This window comes from Erinaceus europaeus, chromosome 5 (assembly GCF_950295315.1).
Source record: "Erinaceus europaeus chromosome 5, mEriEur2.1, whole genome shotgun sequence".
Lineage (NCBI taxonomy): Eukaryota > Metazoa > Chordata > Mammalia > Eulipotyphla > Erinaceidae > Erinaceus > Erinaceus europaeus.
This window is the reverse complement of record NC_080166.1, coordinates 3,747,637-3,766,125: the sequence shown is the minus strand read 5'-3', so window position 1 is coordinate 3,766,125 and position 18,489 is coordinate 3,747,637. Positions and strand designations below refer to the sequence as shown.

General features: G+C 44.7%; 1 protein-coding gene across 6 annotated transcripts in view; it reads right to left on the bottom strand.

The window, feature by feature from the left end:
• GHR (growth hormone receptor) overlaps positions 1-18,489 on the bottom strand; it is a 253,214-nt gene that overhangs the window by 13,752 nt on the left and 220,973 nt on the right. For all 6 annotated transcript variants that reach the window (XM_060190997.1, XM_060190996.1, XM_060190994.1 and 3 more), the window contains exons 4-6: positions 15,568-15,679; positions 3,632-3,804; positions 613-791 (exon numbers count right to left, since the gene is read on the bottom strand). In XM_060190997.1, coding sequence (XP_060046980.1) covers positions 613-791; positions 3,632-3,804; positions 15,568-15,679 — 464 coding nt within the window. The remainder of the gene's footprint in view (positions 1-612; positions 792-3,631; positions 3,805-15,567; positions 15,680-18,489) is intronic.

Genomic DNA, 18,489 nt, shown 5'->3' with positions numbered 1-18,489 from the left:
AAAAGGAGAAAATGGAATTCATGGCAAGAAGTGCAATTAGCAAATCACAGTGGCAAATTACAAACAAACAACAACAACCAACCAAGGAAATAACACCCCCTCCAATCTCTCAGTTTAAGTCTCCTGTGAAGTATGTAACGAAATGTGCTTCTGAAACCACTTCAGAGACAAATCCCATCTTTTTTTCTTGGGTCATGAAAGAACTTATTTTGATGGGGGTCTTGTGCCCTAGAACCATGGAGGACATTGAGCTGTGACTCAAGACTGGCCTTTGTTGTACTCTTTCCATGTTTAGCCACATCCTCAGAGGAAGCTGTGTGAGAGCAGACACTCATGTTCTAAGATTAAGCTGGACACTGAAGATGATTGAGGAATACACACATAGTCTTTTTTCCCTTTTACAGACATCCACATAAGCCCATGCAGCATCTGCTGTGGACCAGAATTCCAAGGTAACATTTTAGGTTACATCTATTTTCCTCAGGTAAGCTAAGGAACCAACAGCCATCAGTATGTGAGATTAGGCCAGTGGGACATCCAACTATAATTGAGAGGGTTGGTGAATTGGGGGGGGGGGTCGACTGGTTTCTGTGAGATGAACTGGCATCTTACCATTTTCCACTGGGTCTCGTTCACTTCTTTGTACTGCAGCTCATACTCTAGAACTATCCATCCCTTCTGAACATCTGCATTGGGAGGTGGTTCCCATCGAACTTGGATATCGGCATGAATCCCCGTTAAACTGATGTTCAGCAAGGTCCAGTTGAGGGCGATGGGTGGATCTGGTTGCACTGTGTATTTCAACAGACAATTAGTAGCATTCAACAGAGTATTCAACAGAGTGACACAGTATTCAGTGATAGTAGTATTCAACAGAGTGACACAGTGTGCTATGAATGGAGTGCTTTCTTTTGAACAGACCAGACTAAATAGTCATTGTACTATTCTTACTCTCGGTTCATTCAATGTTCAGACATTACACTCACTTTTCAAGAGAATATATTGAAAAATTTTTTTTTCTTTGCCATCAGGATTACCACTGGGGCTTAGTGACTGTATGAGACTACTGTTCTCAGCAGCCATATTTTCCCTATTCTTTCTTTCTGGAGACACAAGACAGAGAGGGATAGAAAAGAGACACACCTGCAGGACTCCTCCTCTGCTCATGAAGCTCCCCCACTGCTGATGAGAACCAACACTGAATCAGGAGGGGCTGCATGGTGGCGTACCTGGCTGAGTGCACACGTTACAGTGTGCAATGACCCAGGTTCAAGTTCCCAGCCCCCACCTGCAGAAGGAAAGCTTTGCCAGTGGTGAAGCAGTGTTGCAGGTGTCTCTCTTTCTCTCTCCCTATTTCCCCCTCCCCTCTGATTTCTGGCTGTCTTTATCCAATAAATAAATAAAGATAATAAGAAAATAAAAAAGACTTGAATCTGGGTCCTCTCCTTGGTACTGTGCATACTTTACTAGATAGTATTTTTTGATTTTCCCATTTCAATTTGTTTTATTAGGGAAATAATGATTTACAAAAATAGTGTCGCCAAATGGGTGCAATTTGCATCTTTCTGTGATAGGTGTCTGCACCCCACCCAACCAACAATGTCTATCCTCTTCAACAAAGTTCACTCAATCTCCTCCCCTTGGCCACTCTCCCCTCCAGACCTCAGTCTTTGGCCTTGATGCAACAGGCCATGAATATTCCAGTTTAAGGGGGATTTGCTTTCATTTTTTTCTCATTATTTTTAGTTATTTATTGGATAGAAATAGTTTGAATTAGAGAGGAAGGGGGGCAGAGATCAGAGAGACACCTGAAGCACTGCTTTACCACTTTCCTCCTGCAGGTGTCTCCCTCTCTCTCTCTGTGTCTCTATCTCTGGTCTTGAACCCAAGTCATTGCACATTGTAACATGTGCTCAACCAGGTGTGCCACCATCCAACCCTGGGTGATTTGCTCTTTTCAAAATGTCCCTGTAAAAATCCCCTTGTGAGGGATGCTTCACAAGCAGGAAAGCAGGACTGCAGGTGTCTATCTTTCTCTTTCCTTCTCTTTCTCCCCTCCGCTCTCTGTCTCTCTGTCATGTCAAATAAAGATAGGAAAACAACTGATAAAAATAGCTGCTGGGAGTCGTAGATTCTTTGTGGAGGTACCAAGCCCCAGCAATAACCCTGGTGACAAAAAGCGCGAGAGCGAGAGAGAGAGAGAGAGAGAGAGAGAGAAGAATGGAATTGCCACCATGTCTGTGTTGTCCTTCTTTATCCTTCAGGCTCACTGATCATTCTTGTCCTTGACTACGTCTGTGACTTACTATGGATTCCCCACACTTCAGGTTTATGTCTCAGTTGACCCTGTCTCACTTATGCAGTAGTCACTGTCCAGCACACCGCCTAATAAACAGCAGCTATCCCGTGGGAGGTAGCTATATGAGTAAGCTCGGCTTTCGGCAGGGAAGAGCTAGAGACAAGACTTGACTCAGCTTTCTCACTATTACTCAGCAGCTATACCATGTGATGTTAAGCGTATACAAAGTAGGTGACTGAGCGCTATATTCTGCTTATTTCCTTCATCTTTCTCCTCAAAACAAGTCTTCAGGGTTCTGTGTTCCTGTCTGTAGCTTCTGGCCCATTCTCTCTCCCTCTTTTTTTTTTTTTTTAAAGTTCTTTTGGTATATTTATTTGATAGAGACAGCCAGAAATTGAGAGGAAAGGGAAGACAGAGAGCAACAGAGACCCCTGCAGTCCTGCTTCATCATTTGTGAAGCTTTCCCCCTGCAGGTGGGGACTGGGGGCTTGAACCCAGGCCCTTGAGGATTCTAATGTGTGTGTTCACCACCTGGTCCCCCCATTCTCTTATACTCTCCCAGTCTGCAGATGACTAGAAAGCTACACAGAAGAGCAACACATCTGAGACGCGTTCCAAATGATTCTGACAAGCAACACATGAGCTTGGGGGATGATAGCACCTGAGGCTCAGCTTCAACTACTCACAAATCCTTTCTTGATTCCTCCAGATTTGCTGTTTACACTACTACAGTATCAACATGACTATTCCAATTATAGGCGTTTGCTTGGCTTTGTTTTGTTTTGTTTCCACAAGAAGGGCGAGGGCTAGTCTGCCTGCATCTTTCACTTACTTCATTGAGTTTCATCTCCAGTGTTTGTCTTGATTTTATAAACACGTCTTTAAGCTGATTTTGGCTATTTTGTATGTAACCCCAGAGTTGCTTTCTGTGTGATAACGAACAATCTTGATCTTGTGAAAACAACAGAAGGTTAAAATACTTCAATAGGTCTGAACAGAATAGCCATCTCGAATAACTGAGGGAAGAAGCAATCTTAAATGTAGGCTTTGTTTGTCCCTAAAATGACACTGTGTGTGATTGTGGGGACAGCAGTCCTGTCCTGGATTTCACTCAGTTCTCCCTGTTTCCTTTACTGACTGCAGGATGGCTTCATGTGAGAGTGAATTTGAGTCCTCCCTGCCTCTTTCCTCTCCACCAGCTAACTTCATGTCTTGCCAAGTAGACTGACAGAGCACAATGCCAGCGTATTCCCACTCAACTGACCTGCACAATCACAGGTTTTTCTCCTTTAACCTCAAGTCATTTCAGACAGACACAAACCTGTGATTTACCTATTTCCTCCACAGAGAAACACTTATGGTCCACGGTAGCACCATTGCTAGTCAGCTTAATACAATAGGGCGTCCAGATGGAGGTGTACGATGAGTTAAAGTAGCAGCTGTTTTCTCCAGCAGAGACGTAATCAGGGCATTCTTTCCATTCTTGAGTCCGTTCTTGAGTGCTCCTGAAATGAAGGGGGTGGGGTGGGAAAAAGAAGAATCATCACAAAAGTCAGGTCATGATTTGAGTCAAATCAAGGCGCTTGGCAGATTGAATAAACCAGCGCACAGCAAGGAGTCCTTCAGCGGTGTTTTTTTCAGGGAGTATTGTACCTGTGGGCATCACCAGTGCCTATCAGACCCGTAGCTGACCACTGGGTCATTCTGTCTGTAGCAAACTTATCATCTTCTCCCAGACCTCCCACCTTCTGCACCTCATCAAGAATTCTGGTCCAGACTCCCAGAGGGATAAAGAATAGGGAAGCTTCCGATGGAGGAGATGGGACACGGAATTCTGATGGTGGGAACTTTAAGGAATTGTACCCCTGTTATTTTACAATCCTGATTAATCATGATCAAATCACTAATAAAAATGTAAAAAAACTAGATCTTCCCACTGACTGCGAATTTTGCACCAGTTTTCTCAAGTGACTTGTTGGTCGATGCTTCACTTACCTACTCTACAGATGCTGTTCTGAGACTCAGGGAGGCTAAAAACCTTTCTCTATTAAAATATTTCAGAGAATCAGCTCCCAAAGCATGTAGAGTTTCAGAGAAAAGAGTGTCTTTGACTGTGGGCAACAGCCCAACTAACAGTTTAAATGAAAGAGACCTGAGGATTCTCCAGGCTGACTAACAAGATGTGAGTGACTTTGAGGCGGAGAACCAGTCACTAGCATGTGTGGAATCATGGCATCCTCTGTCTGTCTGTCTGTCCAGTGTCGCTCTATGGTTGGGAGTTTTCTTTTCTTTCTAAAAAAATCTTTTTATTTCTGTATTACTGGATAGGGACAGAGAGACATTGAAAAGGGGAGAAGATAGAGAAGGAGAGACAGAGAGACCCCTGCAGCCCTGCTTCACTACTTGTGAAGCTTCCCCTTGCATGTGGGACCGGGGACTTGAACCTGGGTCCTTGTGTACTGTAATATTTGCCATTAGCCAGGTGCGCCAGCGCCTGGTCTGGGAGTTTTCCTTATGTCTTGAATTCCTACCTACATTTTATTTTTTCCCCTTAACTATATAAAGAGCCATGAGACAATTTCATCCATGTTGAAAATCTGGGTGATATTTATGAAAATGGGCAACAACCCAGAAATTCAATAATATTTATTTTAAAAATTTTACTCTCTTTATTTATTTACTGGATAGAGACAGCCAGAAATCAAAAGGGAAAAGGGTGATAGAGAGGGTGAGAAACAGAGAGAGACCTGCAACACTGCTTTACCACTCGCAAAGCTTTCCCCCTGCAGGTGGGGACTGGGGGCTCAAACCTGGGTCCTTGCTTACTGTAACATGTGCGCTCAACCAGGTGCGCCATCACCCAGCCCCAGTTCAATAATATTTCCAAATACTGAGATCATTTTTTTCTTTTACATGTTATAATCAGGAATGGATATTTATTTATTTATTTATTTATTTATTTATTTATTGCCTCCAGGGTTATTGCTGGGGTTCAGCACCAGCACTGGATTCCACCGCTCCTGGAGGCCATTTTCCCCCCATTTTTTGTTGCCCTTGTTGTTGTTATTATTGCTATTGTTGTTATTGATGTTGTTGTTGGATAGAACAGAGAGAAATGGAGAGAGGAGGGAAAGACACAGAAGGGGAGAGAAAGACAGACACCTGCAGACCTGCTTCACCGCTTGTGAAGCGACCCCCCCCCCCCCCGCAGGTGGGGACCTGGGGGCTTGAACCTGGACCCTTATGCCGGTCTTTGTGCTTCGTGCCATATGCGCTTAACCGCCCAACCCCATAGGAATGGACATTTATTTAAGCTATTAAAAATAAGAGAGGAATAGCTGAATGAATGAACTAATGTGTTTGTCTATGAAGTTACTCTACAAAAAAATAACTGCATCTTTTTTTAATATCTTGGATCGATGAAAACAAATAGTCACAGAGGACAGAAGGGCTCATGGCAGACACTGAATAAATCAGGAGGGCTCCATCTCCACACCTGCATAGCACTGAAGAGTTCCTCACTTCTATCCCACGTTGAAGAAAGCATCATTTACCCAGAGGACAGAAAACAATAGTGACAGTGTGTTACTTTGAAAGGAGGTGCCAGGGACTTCACTGCGGAAGAAAGTCAGAGTTTAAGGAAAGCAAAGTCTATGGCCAGCTGCCATGGGGATTGGGATAAAACGACAGAGCCATCAAAGGACGGCGTGGACTCCAGCTCTCCCTGCAGCAAGAGGGCAAAGATGTCACAGAACATGACCCAGCTTGCCGCAGCGCCACTTATGAGTGAATTCAGCGTGCTAGCCTTGGGTGCGAGCACTTTCTCTTTACGCTTTACACCTTGCAGACAGAATGTTCGAGAAAGGTTGGACCTGACCTTTAGGCAAGAAGACGTAGAAATTATCATCTGAGAGTTTCTTCTTTGGGGAGGGGGAGTATCTTTTACAATCATCCCAATGATACTTAATCAGCATTGATTATACAGCTGAGTATTGGACAACATGAATTTGAACTGCCAGTTCTTCTTACACAGATTGTATTGATCAACCGATGACACAAAATTATACTATCTATAGATACAGTAGAATACAGTAAGTACACCGTTCCTTCTGCTTTTCAAAAAGGTTTATTTTCTGAGAAAGAGGCAGGCTAGGACACTACTTGGGTCATTTGTGATGCTGGGTATTGAACTCGGGCAAAGCCGTCTCTCCCTCTCTTCCTACTAGATTTATCACTAGGCCTTGGTGCCTACACTGCACAGCAGGTCCACTCATCCCCGTGTCCTTTATTTATTTATTTTTGATAGAGATAGAAAGAAATAGGAGAGGAGAGGAGAGGAGAGGGGAGGGGGGATGGGGAAGAGAGGAGAAGGAAGGGGAGGGGAGGGGAGGAGAAAGTAGAAGTGAGGAGAGTGAACTCCAGCACTGCTTCACCATTCATGAAGCTCATCCCTGCAGGTGGGGGCTACGGGTATGACTGTCTCCTCAAAGGGCAGTATGTGTGCATTACCAGGTGTCCCCTATCTGGCCCAAAGCCTGATTTTTTAAAAAAATATTTATTTATTTATTCCCTTTTGTTGCCCTTGTTGATTGTATTGTTGTAGTTATTATTGTTGTTATTGATGATGTCGTTGTTGGATAGGACAGAGAGAAATGGAGAGAGGAGGGAAAGACAGAGAGGGAGAGAAAGATAGACACCTGCAGACCTGCTTCACTGCTTGTGAAGAAACTCCCCTGCAGGTGGGGAGCCGGGGGCTCAAACCGGGATCCTTAAGGGTCCTTGCACTTCACGCCATGTGCGCTTAAACAGCTGTGCTACTGCCCAACTCCTGCCTGATTTCCTTCATAACATTTTCTTTTCTCCCTTTGACAATAATAGTCTTCTAAATCAAATTTCCTTAATAGTCATCTAAAAAAAGAATATAGTGTGTAATACATATAATATAAAAACCTAAGTTATTTAGCTGTTGTTGACAAGGCTCTTGGTCAATAACAATCAGTAAACTTTGGCAAGAATCAGAAGTCATGCACAGATATTTGACGGGAGGAAGTCAGGACCTCAACCCTCATGTGGTTCAAGGGCCAACTGTCTATGAAACAAGGTGCTGGACACAAGCGAAGGCTTCACACATGTCTGAAGCATTACTTCTTTCAGGACAAAGTGACTTAATCTGTATTACAAAGTTGTGGTAAGTGCTCACAGGTGGTACTCACTAGGCTCTCTAAGAATTCAGAAGAGGCAGGTTGGGGAGACAGAATAATGGTTCTGCAAAAGATTTTTGTGCCAGAGGCTCTGAGGTCCCAGGTTCAATCCCCAGCACCACCACCTAGGTCCACAGGTGTCTCTGTCTCTCCCTCTACTTCCCACTTCCATTTCAATTTCTGTCTCTGTAAAATTCATAAAAACAAGCAAACCAAAACTAAATAAAAAGTAAAGCTAGGCACAGCTTTGAAAAGAAGGAAAGGGGAGTCAGGCAGTATTGCAACGGGTTAAGCGCACGTGGCGCAAAGCAGGTCTGCAGGTGTCTGTCTTTCTCTCCCCCTCTGTCTTCCCCTCCTCTCTCCATTTCTCTCTGTCCTATTCAACAACAATGACATCAATAATAACCACAACAATAAAACAACAAGGGCAACAGAAGGGAATAAATATTAAAAAAACAGAAAGAGAAAAAGAAAAGAAGGAAAAAGGAGCTTTGTATTAGCATGTCAAGACTGCGTTTGTTTAATTTGGTGCTGGGGATGAAACCCAGGATTTCAGTATTTTAGGCACAACTTCTGCTGCCTAAAAGAAACCATGACTCAGGCTTCAAAGCTGAATTCCTAAAACTTTATCTCTCTCTTTTAAAATATATATTCTTAATTTGCTTTCCCCCCTTTTGTTGCCCTTGTTGTTGTAGTTATTACTGTTGTTGTTATTGATGTCATTGTTGTTGGACAGGACAGAGAGAAATGGAGAGAGGAGGAGAAGACAGAGAGGGGGAGAGAAAGACAGACACCTGCAGACCTGCTTCACCGCCTATGAAGCGACTCCCCTGCAGGTGGGGAGCCGGGGGCTCGAACTGGGATCCTTCAGCTGATCCTTGTGTTTCGCTCTACGTGCGTTTAACCTGCTGTGCTACTGCCCGACCTCCAAAACTTTCTCTCTTATTGCATCTTTATCATTTTTAGTAGTGATTTAACAGTGTTGCAGAAAAGTATAAGATTTCAGTGATACAGTTTCCATCTCCAACTTGAAGTCTGTCTGGAAGTCTGATCTTTGAGAGGGTGAGAGTAGGAGACAGATTTGGGACTGAGTATTTCCATACCCACTTCCTTGGAGAACAAGTCATCTGCAGGCAGATACTGACCACAGACCATCCCTGCTGGGTCCCTGGAGGCCACTCCAGCTGGGCTGTGACTTGCATTCATACCGGTCACTTCCAGAGGCTGACCTGACAATGTCTTTCCATCACAGCATGGCAGAGACTGTTCAGAACTGGCTGTCCCGTCCCCCCCCCCCCTCCCCTCAGCTCACCTGGCTGGAAGCAAAGCCAAGCCAGCACACAAGGCTTCAGGGCCTGTGCTGTTGACAGCCTGCTGTGTTTACATTTCCTGGTGCTTTCGCTGCCCCTGCTGGTCTGGGAATCTAAAGCACCTGGGGCCCTCCCTGCCTCCCCTGCTCTGGTTCTAGATGAAGCCATGTCACACTTCAGTTTGTGCCGCAGGGCTGGGGAAGAGTGACTCTAGAGCTCTAGATGGAATTCTCAACAACCACAGGAGTCAGAAAGTGCATGAGTACTGGTTCTCTCTGTGTGAGTGAGCACTGCGCAGCCCGACACATGGGCAGGCTGGACCTGACACCCATTTCCCTTCAACTCAACCCCTTCCAGAGAAGCCAAGCTGGGCACTTACACTATTTTAATCAAGATATCCAAATACAGGGCCAGGAAGTGGCACACCTGGCTAGGTGCACACATTACAGTGCGTAAGAATCTGGGCTGAACCCCCTGGTCCTCCTCACCCGTAGGGGGAAAACTTCAAGAGTGCTGAGGCAGCGCTGCAGTGTCTCTCTGTCTCTCTCCCTCTCTAGCTCCTCCACCTCTCTCAATTTTTTTCTAACAATAAATAAAAAAAAATCAAAAGAATAGTGTACCAAAAAAAGGATATTCAAATACTATTTTTTAATATTAATTTTATTTATTTATTCCCTTTTGTTGCCCTTGTTGTTTTATTCTTGTAGTTAATATTGTTGTTATTGATGTCATTGTTGTTAGATAGGACAGAGAGAAATGGAGAGAGGGGAAGACAGAGAGGGGGAGAGAAAGACACCGCCTGTGAAGCGACTCCCCTGCAGGTGGGGAGCCGGAGACTCGAACCGGTATCCTTACACCGGTCCTTGCACTTTGCACCACGTGGGCTTAACCCGCTGTGCTACCACCCGACTCCTTCAAATACTACTATTTTTTAAATTTTTATTTATAAAAAGGAAACACTGACAAAAACCATAAGAGGATAAGAGGGGTACAACGCCACACACTTCCCACCACCAGAACTCCGTATCCCCTCCTCTCCCCTGACAGCTTTCCTATTCTTTACCCCTCTGGGAGTATGGACCTAGGGTCATTGTGGGATGCAGAAGGTGGAAAGTCTGGCTTCTGTAATTGCTTCCCCAATACTACTATTTTTATAGAGAAGACATAAAACAGTGACTGTGACAGCTTGCGTTGCAGTATCCATTAAGGCTAAGGATTAACTAGGCTAACTAGCCATTAAGGGGGTAAGGATTAACTAGGCTAACTAGCCATTAAGGGGGTAAGAATTAACTAGGCTAACTAGCCATTAAGGGGGTAAGGATTAACTAGGCTAACTAGCCATTAAGGGGGTAAGGATTAACTAGGCTAACTAGCCATTAAGGGGGTAAGGATTAACTAGGCTAACTAGCCATTAGTGGGGTAAGGATTAACTAGGCTAACAAGCCATTAGGGGGATAAGGATTAACTAGGCTAACTAGCCATTAAGGGGGTAAGGATTAACTAGGCTAACTAGCCATTAGTGGGGTAAAGATTAACTAAGCTAACTAGCCATTAGGGGGGCTGAGGCTGATGATTTTCCCCTGAGATCCCAAACACCACCAGGTGTAAAGCGTAATGACATCCTTCTGAATATGCCCACAATTTCTCCCTCTACCTGGTCACACCTGTGACGTCTCTATTACCACCGATCCTGGGTTTGGGCCAGGGATGCTAGAAGGTCAGGGGTGTGCAGGAGCAAAGTCTGGCCTTTGAGAGGTAAAACTGAAGGAGCAGCTTAGATCTGTGAAGATCCATCTTTCCAGATCTCTCTCTCTCTCTCTGTCTCTCTCTCTCTCCAACGAAATATGTATTTGCAGACGATATTCTCATTGTTTCACCACTCTGGGGTGACTTTTTTCTGACAGAACAAGTGGGAGGGGCAGAGAGAGAAAGAAAAGGCACTACTGCAACAAATCTTTCTCTAGCGTGGTACCAGGATCCTGGCTCCTGCTTTCAGCAAAGCAGGCACACTATCCAGGGGAGCTATTTCACTGAGAGTTGGATAAATCTTTTTCTTAGTTTCAAATTTGGTGTATATTAGGGTAGTAAAGACCTATTTTTATAAGGCAGGCCCTAGTCTGATACGTTTCTGTCCAGTACAATCAATTATTCCATACAAATAAAATTATGATGATGATGATGATTATTTTGAGAGAGGTACACACACACACACACACACACACACACACACACACACACACACACACGAACACCCATGGGACCTTGCCTTCACTGTGGATCAACAATGGTAGAGAATGTTCCATCCTCCAAAAGGAGGCTGGACAACATACTCTATATTCCACCCAAGGAAGATGGGTCCTGAAATTGGGGCAGCTTGGAACATTCCTACTCATGACCACAGAATGTGAGCTCAGATCTACAGGGATGCAGAGGTCACACAGGCTCCTAAGCTGAATATGGGCCTCAGATCACATCAAATCGATGGGGTTTACAGTCAACAATATTTATACACCATTCCCATATTTGGGAGCTACTCTCTTCCCTGATCCAGCTTTCTGGTCCTTTTTCCAGCCATGACATCATCTCCTCAGATAATAACTTGGATCCACCTGCATATCAGATGTCAGTCTCAGAACAAACAAACAAATAAACCATGAGTGTAGTCATGGGCTCTTTGAAATATAACTAAAATAGACCTACTAACTATCTACAAAATGGAGACCCCCAAATCTTCATCTGCACTATTCCAGCCTTTAGGTTCATGATTAGTCAACGGTTTGTTTGGCTGTAAATGTTAACTCTTTCTTCAGCCACTAGGTTGCAGATGCTAATATGATGCCAACCAGACTTCTCTGGACAGACAACCCCACCAATGTGTCCTGGAGCTCCAATTCTCCAGAACCCCACCACACTAGGGAAAGAGAGAGGCAGGCTGGGAGTATGGATCCACCTGTCAACACCCATGTTCAGCGGGGAAGCAATGACAGAAGCCAGACCTTCCACCTTCTGCCTCCCACAATGACCCTGGGTCCATGCTCCCAGAGGGATAGAGAATAGGAAAGCTGTCAGGGGAGGGGATGGGATACGAAGTTCTGGTGGTGGGAACTGTGTGGAGTTGTACCCCTCTTATCCTCTTATGGTTTTTGTCAGTGTTTCCTTTTTTGAAATATATTTTTTATTTTATTTATTTATTCCCTTTTGTTGCCCTTGTTGTTTTATTGTTGTAGTTATTATTGTTGTTGTCGTCATTGTTGGATAGGACAGAGAGAAATGGAGAGAGGAGGGGAAGACAGAGAGGGGGAGAGAAAGACAGACACCTGCAGACCTGCTTCACCACCTGTGAAGCGACTCCCCTGCAGGTGGGGAGCCGGGGTTCGAACCGGGATCCTTATGCCGGTCCTTGTGCTTTGCGCCACCTGCGCTTAACCCGCTGCGCTACAGCCCAACTCCCAGTGTTTCCTTTTTATAAATAAAAATTTTTAAAAAAGAAATGTCTTATGGCATATAACTAGATACAAATAGTAAGGAATCATTTGTACCCTAGGACTTGGAATACTCTACCATCAGGTTTTTTTTTTTTTTTTTAATGATTACTACTCGACCAAAACAAGAAAAACAGCTACCATTCGTTGAGTACTTAATACGCACCAAGAATGCTGCTAAGTGTCTTGCTGTATCATTAATAGGCTCGACCGGACCTGCCAATATATGCGGATATCTTCGCCCACCCTGTCCAACGCTTGACGTCTCGTCACCCAATCTGGTCCCCTGCGCCTACACTGAACTTCTCTGTTCCAGACTCTTGGAAACAGAGCTGGCAGTCAGCCGAGGTCAAGAACAAACACCTCATCACAGACCCCTGCGAGCGTCAACCCGGCTTTGACCTGGCACGTTATGATCGGGCCCTCCTCAATCGCTATCGAACAGCCGTGGCCCGTGCGCCGCTATGTTCCATCGCTGGGGAGCCAGAGACAACCCGAACCACCCCTGCAGCTCCAGACAGACGATGACCCACATAGTCAACGACTGCCACCTCTCCATATTCAAAGGAGGTCTCGAAACTTGACATCAGGCTCAACCTGACGCTGTTGACTGGCTACGGAAGAAGGGCAAACGCTAGAAGAAGATTAATACAATACTCCCAGGAAGCCTTGAGGTAAGCCTGCTAGCTCCTCTTTGCAACTACGGGGTTTGAGTTGTGGACAGACTGACCAGTTTGTCTGGCACTGCGACACTATTCAGGGAAAGCCAGGCTGCAACACAGGGCGTTTGGCCTTGAACCTGCGCCCTTAACTGCTCACTGCAGCTCCCGGCCCTGCCCACCCCCCATGGGCTCAGCGCTGCTGTGGACTGAGCATCACCACTGGCTTAGGACAAAGTGGCTGTGCTGAGCTTGCATCTTGGCTGGTAGAAGAGGAGAGGTGATGGGGCGTTTGAACCCAACACTTGGAAAAAACAAAAGGAACAACAAAAGACAAAAACATCAACCAATCAGTGAAGCAAAGATATGAACAGACACTAAACAGCAATGCAAATACTTGCAGTGGGAGGTATGAGAGAAATTGCTTGAGTAATGACAGGACCACTGGTAAAAATGAAATGATTAAAAAACAAAGTTTATAGTCTCTTAATTAATGGAACTAATTTCAGAGGAGCAAACTTTTTTTTTTTTTTTTTTGCCTCCAGGGTTATTGCTGGGGCTCGATGCCTGCACTACCTATGAATCCACTGCTCCTGAAGGTTATTCTTTTCCCCCCATTTTTTGTTGCCCTTGTTATTATTTTTATTGTTGTCATTGCTGTTGGATAGGGCAGAGAAATGGAGAGAGGAGAGGAAGACAAAGGGGGGAGAGAAAGACAGACACCTGCAGACCTGCGTCACCACCTGTGAAGTGACTCCCCTGCAGGTGGGGAGCCCGGGGCTTGAAACGGGATCCTTATGTGGATCCGTGCGATCTGTGCCACATGCGCTTAATCTGCTGTGCTACCACTAGGCCCCTGCAAACCTTTTAAAAATAGAGTATTTTCACAAACCCCCAAAGGGCTGCACCTCCCATCCCCCCAAAGTAAAATTCAAGGGCCCTTCTGTAATCTGCAAGGTTTGTCCTAGTCTGACTTTGGTTCTCCGACTTCTTCTTCTTCTTTTTTTTTTTAATAGTGGTTTAATAATGATGAACAAGATTGTAAGATAACAGGGGTATAATCTCATACAATTCCCACCACCAGAGTTCCGTGTCCCATTCCCCTCCATGAGAAGCTTCCCAATTCTTTATCCCTTTGGGAATATGGACCAACATTCCTTTTATGGGTACAGAAGATGGGAGTTCTGGCTTCTGTAATTGCTTCTCTGTTGGACATGAGTGTTGACAGGTGGATCCACACCCCCAGCCTGTTTCTATCTTTCCCCAGCGGGGCGGCAGGGCTCTGGAGAAGTGAGACTCTGGGATGAAGTGTTGACCAACCTCTCCTCATTTTACTTCTCCTTCTCCCTCCTGGAACCTTTCCTGCTGACTTCCTACTTTCCTCAGTCATGTCAAGTGAACCTCAGGGCCTTTGCATTTGCGACTCCCTCTGCTCATACAATCTTTCCTCCAGATGTTCATTTGACTGGTGTTTATGTACACTCCTATTAATCTGTAGTCACATAAATCACTATTTAATTAATATGAGAGGGAAAAAACGTATTGAATGTCTCAAATTTTTTAAAGCACAGACTGAGTCTTTTTAATACATAGGCTGAGTCGTTGATATGTTGACTCTCTTAAAAGTTTAGACCTGGGAGAACAGAAGCAACCAGTGGCACAGCTATATACAAATAATGTCAAAGGACATAAATTATGGTGATGTTGTATATGATACAGCAAATCCTAACAAAGGGATTTTTCAAAGTTAACCTAATTGCCAAATAATGTGATGATAGCAATAACTGTCTATTGCCTTCTTAAACCCTAAGACAACAGAAACCCCCTGCTTCCTCTATAAAGCCTATACTTCCCCCAGTCCTGGAACCTCAGGGTGGGGCTCACTTTCCTGCACGTTTCTCTCAATTCAAACCAAATAATATTGCATCCGCTGATCCCGACCTAATCAACGCAACGAGTGCCACCTCGGTATGCTTCACTTCAGACTGTGTCCAGAGATGTCAGGTGTGGAATGTCAACCCTTCAGCCTCATTACTCAAGTGAGACTTTTCCTTTCATAGTATTCTCTAATTCCATTCCAGGAGGTTCACTTCCTAACAAAGTCCCAAAACTTAGATATAGACCAGGGCCCATGAGATAGGGCATGTGTTCAAATGCATCTAACATCTCTTTCTTAAACACTGCTCTATTACCAGTGCCAAAGATAGTACTGACATGTATTGATAGTAAGGACTTAACTAATATTTATTTGGAAAATAAACAAGTGAATAAATACACTCACCAAAATGAGTTGCATTCCTACTGTGGGACTATGTGAAAGCTTGGTAGAACTTAGGGGAGCTCTCCCATCCTTGGATGGAGGTCTGGAAAGACACCCCACTTGTTAGCCTCTCTCCTTAGGCTACCTGGTGGTCCCCTGCTCCCGGGAGGTCATCATATTGATGCCGAACTTAGTGTGGACACCTGACTGGCATAGCGCACTGCAGCCCAGAACTCCTGGGCCCAAGTGATCCTCCAGCCCCAGCCCCCCAGGTAGCTGGGATCCTACCACCGCATACAAGTTGCAACACGTCAATGAGAAAATCCATGAGAGAAAAGTCAGAGTTGAGAGACTACCTCCTGATATAGAACAGCTGTATGGATCCTGGACTCCCATCTGTCCAGTGGCATGAGAACGTTTCTAGCTCTGGTGAGCGGCACTTGGTGAATTTAGGCTTTCCAGAAGAATCTGTGGAGTGAAACAAACAGAAGGGCCTAAGATTCGAAGGTAATACAGAGTGCTAAAGAAACCCTTTTTTTCCTCTTTTTTTTTTTTTTTAATTGCCACCAGGGTTATCACTGGGGCTTGGTGCAGGCACTATGATTCAATGTTCCCAGCAGCCATTTCCCCCCCATTTTATTCATAGGACAGAGAGAAATTGAGTGGGGAGGGGGGAGATAGAGAAAGAGAGAGATCCCTGCACACCTGCTTCACCAATCACGAAGCATTTCACCCTGCAGATTGGGAATGGGGACTTGAACATGGGTCCTTCTGCACGGTAACATGTGTGCTCAACCAGGTGCTTCACCACCCAGTGCTCTATGAAACACACATTTAAGGTGGTAAAAATGGTTTGAGGCAGCCAGCAATGAAGGTGATGTGAAGGGAATCTTGCCACCCTGTCTCACACCTTTCACTGGAACACTAAAGAATAGAGGGCTGCCTGGAGGTGTCATTGCCCATTGATGATGCTGCCTCTATCCACGGGCTGAAGCAGTGCACAGGACTGTGGAGAAGCTAGGTAGGCGCTAAGGACATGCCCAGCAGTGCCCACTGGGATGGCCAACGAGGACGACTATGGCAAGGTCAGCTGGGACAAACGGTATGGATGGAAGTGCTGCCCCCACTGTCGTGACTATCCTTCATATTGAAAGATAGTCTTGTTAAAGTCACTTCCACATTTGCTTTCTTCAAAAGAGTCACCCTGTAAACACATCAAAAAGACGCTGCTGACAAGTGATGTAAGCAAACGTAAGGGACCATTCTCATTAGAGACGTGGAGAAACCCTCGTCTGTGAGGATATTAGTCAAGAGTCTGTGAAATCTGAAGCTTCCAACTGCTGCCGCAGACATGCTTGCGCCATATTTAACTTCTAATGTCAATTCTGATTCGTCTTCTCACTTCCAAGGCCGAATTCTGGAGATAGTACAGTTTCTTTTCTTTTTTTTAAATTTTATTTATTCATTCCTTTTTGTTGCCCCTGTTGTTTTATTGTTGTAGTTATTATTGATGTCGTTGTTGTGGGATAGGACAGAGAGAAATGGAGAGAGAATGGAGGGGAAGACAGAGAGGGGAAGAGAAAGACAGACACCTGCAGACCTGCTTCACCGCCTGTGAAGGGACCTGCCTGCAGGTGGGGAGCCGGGGGCTCGAACCGGGATCCTGACATCGGTCCTTGAGCTTAGCGCCACCTGCGCTTAACCCGCTGCGCTACAGCCCAACTCCCTCTTTTTCTTTATGAGCTACAGGTGCATGATGCCCAATTCCGCTGTAAACTCAATATATTAGTTCGCTGACCTAAGAATCTCATTCATACACAACAGGGAGGCACTTGACCTTAAAGTGCATTTTTATTCCTATAAAAGTTAATTTGACAATAAACAGCATGGAAATAAACACATAGACATTCCTGATTCCACATTCTAAATGTATATATACACCACACACACACGCACACGCACACACACACTGTATTTGATTGAACCAAAAGATGTATCTTTCTTTTTTCCTTTTCCTTTTCTTTTTTCAAAACCTCATAAGAATGTTGACAGGAATTTTTCAGAGTTTAGCCCCTGGATATGCTTATTATCTATGCCTATGACTGTGATTCATTTGTAAGTAGGCCTCAATACAGGACAGACAGACTGAAAATATAATAAAGGGTTAAGAATGTGTAGAAAGTCTGAGATGGTGCAGCGGTTAGTGCAGGCTGGCCTTCACTGGGTGAGCGAGTGGTCACAAGGAGAGACGGTGAAGGCCAGACTGAACCTTTACTGAGAAGGTGGCTTCTGTAACCCTCACTAGCTTCCGCCCTCCTAAAAGGGACCCGCCCCTCAGTATTTTATCTTAATGCGGAAGCTAAACTTTCCCACACACGGCTCTGCAGGAAAGATACCAGTCATGAAGGCAGCCAGCCCCTGAGCAGTGGGTCCAAGTCCCAGCCCTTAACCTTACAGCCTCAGCTTCTGTGATGACGCTTTCTGCTCTCAACCCTGCACCTCCTATATAAGCCAGTACAGTCCCTTTGTTTAGGGCCAGAGTTATGAGAAAGATCTGAGCCTCTGACCCGTGCGTAAATAAACTCAGCGTCAGTCATCTTGATTTCATCTTGATTATTAATAGAGTTCCTTAACAACGTGATGTCCTAAACCTAAAGGAATGCACCCCTCAGTCACCCATTCAGTAAACACTTACTAAACAACTATTTTGTGTCAGGCCTGTTCCAAGAATAGATCAGGAAACAAACGGGTAGTATCTTGGAACTTGTGAAATTTCCATGCCAGTGTAGACTGTGATTTACTATGTGGAGAGAGGAAAAAAAAATGCCCCCCCAAAGTCTTCTCATGACCAAGAATCCCAAATTACTTACTGAAATAGTACCCTTTACCCTCGGAGTATGTGCTGCGAGTAGCAGAGATTTTTTTGCTTAATCCAATTCCATGGTCTCAGGGTTCTAAGAAACAAACCTTTTCTTGTACAATCTCAGAGAAGCAGGAGGGATCGTTGGATCTGCCTTGTTACCAAGGGCACAATCTCTTTTTTTGTACTCAGTGCTTATAAGCTGAGAGCACTTGTGTGTAGATATCTGTTACAAATGAAATGAAGAAAAAAAAAAAGCACCTATTGTAAAGAAGAGTACTTGAAGAGAATCTTTTTTTGCTAGTAGAGGACTTAAAACATTATTTTAAAGTTCTTCCAGAAAATCCATGGTTATTAAGACATTTAAAACACAACTATTGTATCTCATCTGCAGGTCAGAGAAGACTCACATTCTGAC